Source organism: Ochlerotatus camptorhynchus, unplaced genomic scaffold (genome assembly GCF_037179485.1).
Source record: "Ochlerotatus camptorhynchus isolate MF236.1 unplaced genomic scaffold, CSIRO-AGI_Acam_v1.1 ptg000216l, whole genome shotgun sequence".
Classification (NCBI taxonomy): Eukaryota; Metazoa; Arthropoda; class Insecta; order Diptera; family Culicidae; genus Ochlerotatus; species Ochlerotatus camptorhynchus.
In genome coordinates, this window is record NW_027040706.1 from 5,717 (window position 1) to 17,378 (window position 11,662).

Below are 11,662 nucleotides of genomic sequence, written 5' to 3' on the forward strand. Positions count from 1 at the left end.
TTACCGAAACCTGTGAGATTTTACCGAAATCTCAATGTCTCGATAAGGCGGAATAGAAGCGATTGGATGGAATAATGTTCTTTTCTATGAAATTAGTATTATAGCAGTATAGCGACTTGTCAAATCAAGCCAAAACTTTACAGGTGCTTTGTTGAATTTGTTTGTACCTGGATGATTACCAATGCTACCGACGCCAAGGAGGCAGCTCCCTTACCTGGACCCTAACTATCGACACATCAACTCATGGACCGGGAATAGGATGCTCATATTTTGGGGTTATGAATCAAACTGGAGGGTGGCCTATAAGAATCTAACATTTTTTTTCAAAATAAAGCAATATTAAATAAAGCAAAATAATTGTGCAAGGGATCATTCAGTAATATGTGTTGTTCCACTTCTTGTTCCTTTTTTTTGCTGTACTACAGCTTGCTGTAAGTTGCTGTGAAAAAATGATATTCTGCAGAAATTACGGGAACAAGCTTTTGATTTTCATAATCTCACAGACAAGCAAGAACGGGAACAGACCTATTACATAAGCAGTTTTTCATTAACAATTGTTATTCTGACATGCAGGTACAGAAAACCTAATAAAACAGCTAAAAGGTTATCTTCCATTTAATTCCACTTAAATAAATATAGAAAACCTGTTTAAAATACTGAATTCCTTAGATATATATATATACTGAACATTTAGATATATATATCATAACAATTAAGGCTGGTAAGTTACTGTAGTACCTATTTGTGCGCCCGGATTTTAACTGGATCACACTTTATGGAGTAAAAATTTCAAATTTCAAATCGGCCTAGTTGTCGCTAAAAACAGTTCCTCACCTATCTCGATCGAGTTGTAACTCTCAGTCCTGCCTGCAAGGTCGCTGCAGCATCATCGTGGCACTGATAAGCTCATATCAAACCTACTTTAAAATTGAACGACGGACCAGCTCGAGGCTTAGTCCTATGCAAATCGTTCTACTGATCGGGTGTTCCATAAAGTGCGACTAGAAGTGCCGTGTGACCGTTTGATACAAAGTGCTAAGCAAGTGATTTATTGATGATGTGTATTTCTTAAATCTGGAAACCTCTTTAGAATTGTGTTCAGTTAAATTTACAAAGGGAAAACTAAGAATTAAACAATGCAACGTGCTATTTTCAACAAATCGCTCCAATATGTTGGACATAAAACCATTTCCAATAGGCATAAATCCTTATTGCCGATACTATCCAATCAACTCAATTTCAACAACCAACTGCAACGATACCTGGCCACAGTAGAGGAAGTTTTCCCCAACAAACCTGACTTCGCTTCACGCCACATAGGTCCCCGAAAAACGGATGTCGTTACCATGCTAAACTCTATCGGTTTTAAGGTAATAAAAAGTTCATAACGAACTCATCATCTCTACTGATAACACTTGAATAACGATGAGGCTATCAGTGAACGATGAACACATGAACTGAACAAAAATAATAAACACTATTAAACTGATCACTAAAAGAAAATGAAAGTGAACATTTTGATACGATTTTACAAAAGTAATAAGTGCATTCATGTTCATGTTATTGCAGTCATTGGACGAGCTATCGGAGAAGGCAGTGCCGGATGCTATCAAGTTTAACAGAATCCTGAACATTGAAGATCCCTTGAGTAAGTAATTTTGTAAAAATAAGGTCAATAATCATGAAAAAAAAGGTGAAAAATGTTTCACAAAAATGCTAAACATGTGTAATGTCAACTGAACGTGAAAAGGGTTCTGAAAGCTTCACATGAAAATAAAATTATAGAATATAAATCAGTTTATTATGTGCTCGTTAAGTTACAAGAGAACGCAATACATCAAACAAATTCTTTTTATGAAAAATGTACTCAGTGTATTCTACTTGCTAACCAGAGCACTGTGAACACATTTTCATTATCAGAAAATCAGAAACAGAAGTCAAAAAAACTGCATTTGTAATTTAGAAAAAAATCGGCCCCTTTCCCCTTAAGTGAGCTAAAACTCTAAAAACTGCGTGCTGATGAAATTGGGGTTCCATTGTGTTCCATATCCATTATCAATTTCTGATTTGAAAAAAATAAAAAGCAGAACGAACAAAAAAAAATATTTTATTTTCTGAAATAATTCCACAAAATAAAAATAACATTTTTTTTCGATCTGCTTTACATTTTTTCCACAGATTGGAGCTTACATTATAATATTAAGGACTGTTCACTTTATAAAACGGACACCGGAAAAAGTCCGTAACTTTTTCATTTTACGTTGTATCCGTATTGTTTATTCTAAATATGTGAATATTTTGACCCAAACAAAATTATGTAATGCTTAAATTACTGATTGTTAAACTCATAACTATTTAATGAACATTCAAAGTAAGTCATTTCACAAATCACCAAAAAATATATTCTATGTTTTAGTTTTATTTTATTTTATCTTGCAAGTCAATATTTTTCATTTATCTGACTATTTATCTTGTCACTTTCAAATCTTCACATCTATCCAGAGAATCTAAGAAAAATATTAAACAGTGTTTAATGTGCAGAATACAAGAAAATTAGAGATGTTAATATTTTCAGACTGCAACACAAGACTACAATATACAGTTCGAAAACTAGATGTTCAATATCGTTTATTCCGTCATGGTTTAACCATGACATAGTACGCTGTGTTGATCTTCGCAAAAAAAAAAATCAGAATTTGCATAAGCACATAATATGAAAAAGTGTAAAACCGCCTAAGACCGCCCCGTAGAAAATTAAAAAAATTAAAAAATCGTCTTGCTAAGTGGCACAGCTAGGATTTTTGCCTGGGCAGTTTGTAACTTTATCTTGTGATAAAAATATTAAGAAAAGGTTTGGTGTGATTGTATTTGAACATTGTTTGTTACATTAAAGAAATATGAACAAATAATCAACCTGCTTTTTTTTCGGCATAAACAATTCAGTACATCATCTTCAGAAACGGGAATACGATCATGAATAAACATGATTTAAATGACCTTTCAGCTGAGCAGGCTATCACGGAAAATGTTGTCGTACCATATATTGATTATGGTAGGTATTAGAGTGTCATTACAATTATTGAAAACTCAGTTTGAAGATTTCAAGTACAAAAAAGTTTTGCACTATAGAACTACTTCGATTGCTAAACCGAATGACTCCATGTCATAATGTTATGAAAAATTTGTAATCGATTGCTCTAGAAATTTTAAAAGTATCTGAAGTGGAACCAACGTCTCCTGATGTGAGTTCGCAATGCTACCAAGGAAAGGAACAAACACTTTACTTCGATAGTACTCCTCACACGATGCAAACGTCAAATTCTTAAACTCTTTTATCTATATGATAGAAAATTTCAGAGGCTTCAATAAATGCTAAGAGTTATAAAATTCAGTTTGTCAGATTTTGTCTAACCTGTAGAAAATCAAGACCTTAAGCCCAGGATTTGAAAATTTGAAGAATCATAGACACTTTGAAGAATCATAGACACTTCGATAACACAACAATATATAGATATAACACACGGGACTCCATGAGTTCATGTTCTCCCAGATACAACATATATTCGTTATAAGTTAGGCACGCCAGTGAGTATGTGTCTATGTAAATTCGAAATTACATATGCAAAAATCAACACGGCCTAATGACATATGAGAAGTGTACCAGCTATGGCGCTAAAACCTCAAATTCAAAATTTCGTCCACATGATGTTAATGTCAATGCTGTTCTGTTTCTGAATGCCTACGTTGAAAAAAATGGAAAAACTAATTTTTAACATGATTTTGGCCGTATGACTAATTGGGAAGCACTCCTGTGTTACCTGACTCATTTCCTTTGGTTTGTTTTTTTCCGTCGATCTTGTTTTCCGTGCTGAGCACCAATGCTACCGACGTGCCAGGAAGGCAGCTTCTACACCTGGACCCTACCTATCGACCCATCAACTCATGAACCGGGGACCAACGGCTTTACTTCCCATCCGAAGGAAGGCGTGATCAGAGATGTTATGCCTCAGAACATCCCGGCGGCGCCGACTGGTATTGAACCCAGGCCTGCTGGGGTGAGAGGTAATCACGCTTACCACTACACCACCGGCGCCGTTACCTGACTCATAACGAATATACTTTGGATCCGCGGTCCCTCGAATATGACGTATACTTTGTCTAACTTAACATAGCATTTGCAATGCAAAATAAGATGAATTCATATAAAAATTAATTGTTGCTGCAATAAAATCATATACATACTGCAGAAAGTACGAGAACATGCTGTTGCTATTGGCAGAATTTTACAGAAAAGCAAAAACAGGAATAGACCTATTGTGAAACATATATACATTAGGGTGGCACTCTTTGCCTTTGTCAAAATGTCAGTTCCAGCAATTAGTCAAAACGTCCAAGGGAGCAAGACGGCAAGAGCCTACAATGAACCCATGATCGCATCCATTCGCAGCAACGATGTTCTGCCAAACGCGATTGCACATTATACATTGTTATCAATGCTTCTTTGCGGGGGTTACAGATTCACTTTTGATCTATGATCATCACATGTGCCAGAAACTCAGTTCTATTAGCTTTGCAATGAATTATCGGTGCCATTATCAGTTGCTGGGTTTGTTTTGCACTATACTTTCAAGTTTGCTTACGTTTAATAGTAGCATCAGCCAGCTACAGAAACGGAACGTTCAAGGATCACGTCAGAGCGACGTGGCATCCGATTTGTCGAGATTTGCGGGGCCTGGCACTCTAAGGTGATAGTGGGATATTTCACTAATCGCAAATATTTAGCGGAAATACAACAATCTTTTCGTTGCCTTACTGATAACGTGTATGTGTTAGAGAGGTTATCGGTTTCATGTTTACGTCGAAGTTTTGTCACTACACTTCTACGTGATTTTCGGTGATTGTACTTAGAGGTTTAAGGTCAGTGCTATTGAATTGCATCTGTAGTCTGGTATAACTAATGAAAATACTTCGAAAACACGTCATAGCATTTTTATATTGGCAAACAAATTTTAAAAAAATCGTTACTGTAACGATAGATTATGTGTTTGTTCAGGCAATTTAGAGACGGGTAGAGATCGTTGTTTTTGTTGTTGTACAGGTTGTTGTTATTAACATTATGAGTTAAACTCATAAGGACGTCCCAACTAACCATTTTAGCTGCAAAACTGCTTATACAGGATTATTGACTTATACAGCTAATTGTTGCCGTTATGCAGCTAAAATTGTTTGTAGGGGTATCATCAAATTTTCTAAATATTTATTGCATAACAACGAATTTTAAGATATTTATTGGATATTTGCGAATCCGTATACTAGAGGACTGACTTTGCGAGGTTACGAAATATTTGCAGATCCAAACTGTATCGTGCAAGCAGGCTTGCAATTGCTCATCACAGCTAAAATGCTATTTTTCGTAATTATGAAACAATGAGATACTATAATGATAATTTTTATTTGTAAGATGCAAGAAGAGGTGGTAAAGTTTGTGTATGACATAAAATTTGTCAATTTTGCTTTCAGAAGGTCATAACTAGCGATTTTATGATCGCTGATTGCTCGCTCATCGCGTTGCTCATCGTTACAGCTAATTGCTATTGTTACCCTCTGAAAGCTAAATTGACATATTTTATGTGCCATACACACACTGTACCATCTCTTCTTGTATCTTGTTAATAAGAATTATCATTAAAATATCTCATAGCTTCATAAATCCGAAAAATAGTATTTTAGCTGTAATGAGCATTTGCAAGCTTGCGTGCAAGTAGTTCATTACTCCCAGCACTGACCCTCGTCTTCAAGCTTCAGAGCCAGCACAAGCTCATGATAAAACTGTGACATAATAAAACACTTACATTTACAGTTCAGACAAAATTCCCACTATGTTCAATTATCAGTGTAAACTTCATTATGTGCAGTCTCTATCACTCTACCCGCGAGCCTGATTTTGGGCTGCGCTGGATATCTATATATCTATATATCTAACCCATGATATTTACCATTGCAGATGAGCATGAACTTATCGACCGAATCCGAGCCATTGCGAACAAGAACGAAGTATGGAGATCGTACATAGGTATGGGTTATAACAACTGCCTAGTTCCACATCCTATCCTGCGGAATATTTTCGAAAACCCTGGATGGACCACACAATATACTCCGTACCAGCCGGAAATAAGTCAAGGTCGGTTGGAATCCTTGTTGAATTTTCAAACCCTAGTTACCGAGCTTACCGGACTTGAGATCGCCAATGCATCGCTACTGGATGAAGGAACAGCTGCGGCCGAAGCAATGAGCCTATGTCATCGTTACAATAAGCGGAAGAAGATTTTTATTTCTCGTAAGCTACATCCCCAAACCGTTGCAGTTGTGAGAACCCGTCTCGAAGCTTTCGGTATTGAGGTACTGGTAGGATCGGTTAGAGAAATTGACTTCGCAGATCATGAAATATCCGGTATACTTTTGCAATATCCTGATACTTTTGGAGACGTGCAGGACTTTGAACAGGTATCTGCAGATTGTAAGAAAAATGGAACACTTGTTGCTGTAGCAACTGACCTAATGGCACTGACTCTTTTGAGATCACCGGCGGAATTTGGAGCAGATATTGCTATTGGATCTGCCCAACGATTCGGTGTTCCTCTGGGATATGGTGGGCCCCATGCTGCATTCTTCGCATGCCGACAAAAGTTAACCAGATTGATTCCTGGTAGAATGATTGGTGTTACAAGAGACATGGATGGTCAGGACGCTTATCGGTTGGCTTTGCAAACAAGAGAGCAACATATCCGAAGAGATAAAGCTACCAGTAATATTTGCACTGCTCAAGCACTGCTAGCCAATATGGCGGCAATGTATGCGATCTATCACGGGCCTGAAGGCTTGAAAAACATTTCTAACAGAATTCATAACTACGCCTTAACCCTTAATGCAGGATTGATCAAAGCTGGACATGAACAGTTGAATAAGGCCTTTTTCGATACCTTGCACGTTATTCCACATGGAATGAGTACAACAGAGGTCAAAGCAAGGGCTGAAGCAAAAAAGATCAATTTGCGTTATTTCGACGATGAATCAATTGGTGTTTCAATGGACGAGACGGTTAAAACATCAGATGTTGCTGACCTTTTGTGGGTATTCAATTGTCCTGATCTGGAAACAACACTTGCTGATCCTATTGCTATGACCTTGTCTATTCACAAGACGCAATTCAAACGTACATCACCGTTCCTAACACATCCGATCTTCAACAAACATCATAGCGAAGCAAGGATGGTTCGCTACATGAAACAGCTCGAGAACAAGGATATCTCCCTTGTTCATTCAATGATACCCCTTGGTTCGTGTACCATGAAACTCAACTCTACAACGGAAATGATACCTTGCTCATTCCGGCAATTCACAGAACTTCACCCATTTGCACCAATTGATCAGGCTAAAGGCTACAAACAGATGTTTGATGAACTAGAAAAAGATCTTTGTGAAATAACGGGATATGATAAAATCTCCTTCCAGCCAAACAGTGGAGCTCAGGGTGAATATGCTGGTCTTAGAGCCATTCGAAGCTACCATGAATCCCGAGGAGAAGGTAACAGAACCATTTGTTTGATCCCAATCAGCGCTCATGGAACGAACCCCGCCTCAGCGCAAATGGCTGGTATGCGGGTAGAGGCCATCAAAGTAAATAGCAGCACCGGAATGGTTGATACTGCTCACCTGAAAGAAAAAGTTGAACAGCATTCAAAGAATCTCTCTTGCTTGATGATCACGTATCCGTCAACTAATGGAATTTTCGAAGACAACGTTGTCGACGTATGCGAACTTGTCCACAAACATGGCGGTCAAGTGTATTTAGACGGAGCGAACATGAACGCTCAAGTGGGACTTTGTCGGCCCGGAGATTTCGGAAGTGACGTATCACATTTGAATCTACATAAAACTTTCTGCATTCCACATGGCGGTGGTGGCCCAGGAATGGGGCCCATTGGCGTGAAGGCTCATCTGGCACCATTCCTTCCGACCCATCCTGTTATTGATCCCTTGGCAGGGACCGATAATAAAAGCTTCGGTGTTGTGAGCGCTGCACCGTACGGAAGCTCGTCCATTTTGCCAATCTCATGGTCATATATTAAAGTAAGTACTGTATGTTTAACCATCTTCCTGTAGCCCACAGCAGTGCTTCTGAGACCTTTCATTCTTTGGTCTCTAGCAACAACAAATAAAAATAATTATGGATTATTGTTTCTTGGAACCAAATGTATGCGAGCACGACGATTGTTGATATTTGACAATCACATCCTTGTCTTGATTTCTACTCTTCGAAAAGTATTCATCGTTCAAAATTATTGCCAATTTAGAGACGACGATGATCAGGTGAATTAAGCATATTTTTTAAATATATTTTCAGTTAATGGGTGGTCGTGGCCTACGTCGGGCAACACAAGTTGCCATCCTCAATGCCAACTATATGTCAAAGCGAATGGAAAACCACTTCAAAACATTGTACACGGATCCGAACACCGGTTTGGTGGCCCACGAATTCATCATGGATGTGCGGGACTTTAAAAGAACTGCCAATATTGAAGCAGTCGATATTGCTAAACGCTTGATGGACTACGGATTCCATGCACCAACTATGTCCTGGCCTGTGACGGGAACACTTATGGTAGAACCAACTGAATCCGAAGACAAGGAAGAACTAGACCGTTTTTGTGAAGCGATGATCTCAATTCGCAAAGAAATTCAGGATATCGAGGAAGGTCGTCTAGATATACGAGTTAATCCATTGAAAATGGCCCCTCACACACAAAAACAAACGATTTCATCCGAATGGAACCGTCCGTATTCTAGAGAGCAAGGGGCTTTCCCAGCGGTACGTCATTATGCAAAACTATTCAACTAAAAAAACTCTAATCGTTAAAATTATATTTTACAGCCGTTTGTCAAACCTGAGACTAAGGTTTGGCCAACTGTCGGACGTATTGACGATCTATATGGTGACAAGCACCTGGTTTGCACTTGCCCACCCATGGTTCCGGACTATGAATAGGTTACTTATAAGATTTACAAAAAAAAAATAAAGTATAAAAATACCGTTTGCTATGAACTTCTTTTGGCCCAAAATTTAAATTTAATAGGTTAGTTCCTTAATTAATAAGGAACGCATACAGTGGAGCCCTTGTTAGTCAAGGCAAAGGATAAGCACAATGATCGAAGCGGTTTGTCTGACTCTTTTGTTATAAGGCTGTCCACGAGACAGTTGCGATTAGCTGACTTTTTTGTTTACCAAGAACTTTTAACCGATCACAGTAGAACCAATCGATGGAAACTAGCGATTTTAAATTGGCTCACTACTTGACTAGCCTATTGGTCCCAAGCAAATTGATTAACGTACCCCATTCTAGTCGAAATTCTAGTACTACACTATGTTTTTTTTTATTCGCTATGAAAGTTTGACAGATAAAATGGGGGGTTCGTGGATTTTCCTATGTTTCAAGGGGTGCATTGATTAGCTTGGGACCGAAGAGAGTACCAGAGCTGAGTACGTTTTTTCGGGACCTTCTGGTCTTAGAGTTACCTCTATGATATGACTATCTTCTAGGATAGTCTCAGTTCCATTGAGACTATTCGGTCGATAAAAACAGGTAGGCACTCTTCTTATTTCATTTCAAATGCGAATTCAAAGGTGAGGAAGCAGATGAGTGTGCTGGTCGAAAGATCATATATGATTACCTTCACACTTAGAAAATAATACCGAACTCGGTTTGATTTCAACCGAGTTTTTAGCTGCTGAACGCTCGGTAGTCTGTTCGGTTCAAAGAGAAATAACCGAGCTGTCGTTAGTTGTTTTTTTTACCCACAATGTATCAAAGTTACCGAAAATCTCGGTTGACGAAAAATAAACCTAAGCAGAAATAACCGAACATCGGTTTACTCAAGAATTACCGAACGCTGTCAAACAAACCGACCCACCTGTTGTAATTACGGAATTCGGTTTTTTTTGGGCAGCGCTCGGTTTTCACCAGCCCAGTGGCAGGCGCATAGGCAATATGTTATACCGTGACAGCGGGCCCAGTACAGCAAAATAAATTATTTGAGCGCGGGACATGCTGCCTACTGTCAAACGCTGCTGTTGGTATAGGCCTTGTCACTGGCCTGATTGTCACTTCAAATCCTGCTTTAAATTTTGATTAAGGATACGTTGATTCGAAGTTTCATAAAAATAAAACCAGTTAGGGAGCATCCATAAATGACGTAGCATATTTTTGATCAATTTTAGACCCCTCCTCCCCACCTCGTAGCGTATTTGGCTATATCCAATACATGGCCGGTCACAAATTCTGAAACCCCCACCTCCCCCCTCAAATGCTACGTCATTTATGCATGTTCCCTTATGTAATGTGACAAATGCTTCTATTTATTATTTTTATTAACTCTTTTTTTTTACAGTCACTTTTACACTCTTGGGTCATTCGTGACTTGTCCGGGGGTGAGATTTGAACTCGTGACTTTGGCGTGAGAGGTTTGGATGTTAACCACTACGCCGGGGTCACCCCCTTTTATAAACTCTTTCAAATATATACATGAATCAAATACTTACAAAAGATTTCAATCAAACGTGCAGAACTTTTTCCATTTTCACTGAATTGTTGCACACGACACACGACCAACGAGCACACGCGAGAAAAAAATAGACTCACCTTAGAGAACCGAGTTTTCGGTTAAAATTTCCGTCACGATGTTGAGCGCAAGTGGAACGTTTGACGTTTAAGCGTTTGACGTTTAACACGTTTTAGCAAATATTCGGTTCTGTTTACCGAGCTTCTCGGTTTTCACGTACCGAATTCGTAAATGTCGTTTGGCCTTCATTTCTATCTATCTGATTCGATAAGTACGCCTGAAAAAAATGTTTTTAAACCATTTATTCGGTTTCTCGTTGGTAACCAAAGAGGTTCGGTAGAAAATTAATCCGAGTTCGGTATTATTTTCTAAGTGTGTTTGTATGGGTCTCTCACATTACTCAATCCCAGGCAACAAGAAGGCGGACCCTTTAGGAAAGGTGGGCACGCAGGAAGGCGAATTTTATGACAGGCAAATTTCACCCGATGAATTTTACCATTTAGTGCGTCAGAGTACCCTTTCGAGTTGGCAAACCCATTGGAACACTGGAAATCCTTGACGGTGATTACATTGAATTATTCCTAATGTTTCTTCGAGAGCGTGATTTAAAGGCTTGGACTTAAAGTCGTTACTTCATTCACGTGATGAGTAGTCTTATGTCCAACCACTACTCGCTAGGTACGTATCTCCGAATAAACCTCGTGGGCAGCAACATCTGTCGGTGTGGAAACCGTTACGATAACATCGATCACGCAATTTGGCAATGAACGAATAATGACGCCACCAGAGAGCGACTTTTGAATACCCTCGAGGCCCAAGGAAGACAACCTTATATCCCTATCAGAGACGTGTTGGGAACCCGCGATATCTGCTATATGCCGTCGATTTATGTGTTTCTGCAAATGTCTAGTATTAAAATTTAATTTCTTTGTCTTTTGTATCTCTTTAATAGTTTTTGTTTGTCTTTTAACCCCGTCTCGATGAGTCTCATCGTCGTCCACTGGTCACCATAGCCGGTCGAACTTCAGACGAAACTAGAACCGCA

At 38.7% G+C, this 11,662-nt stretch overlaps 1 protein-coding gene across 1 annotated transcript; it reads left to right on the top strand.

Moving 5' to 3' along the window:
* Window positions 1-964: 964 nt before the first annotated feature.
* Window positions 965-9,087, top strand: LOC135703572 (glycine dehydrogenase (decarboxylating), mitochondrial). The gene is made up of 5 exons (XM_065224820.1): window positions 965-1,370; window positions 1,570-1,648; window positions 6,005-8,130; window positions 8,405-8,869; window positions 8,933-9,087. The coding sequence occupies exons 1-5, from the start codon at window positions 1,137-1,139 to the stop codon at window positions 9,044-9,046; spliced, it is 3,018 nt and encodes a 1,005-aa protein (XP_065080892.1). The 5' UTR covers window positions 965-1,136; the 3' UTR covers window positions 9,047-9,087.
* The last annotated feature ends 2,575 nt before the right edge of the window (window positions 9,088-11,662 follow it).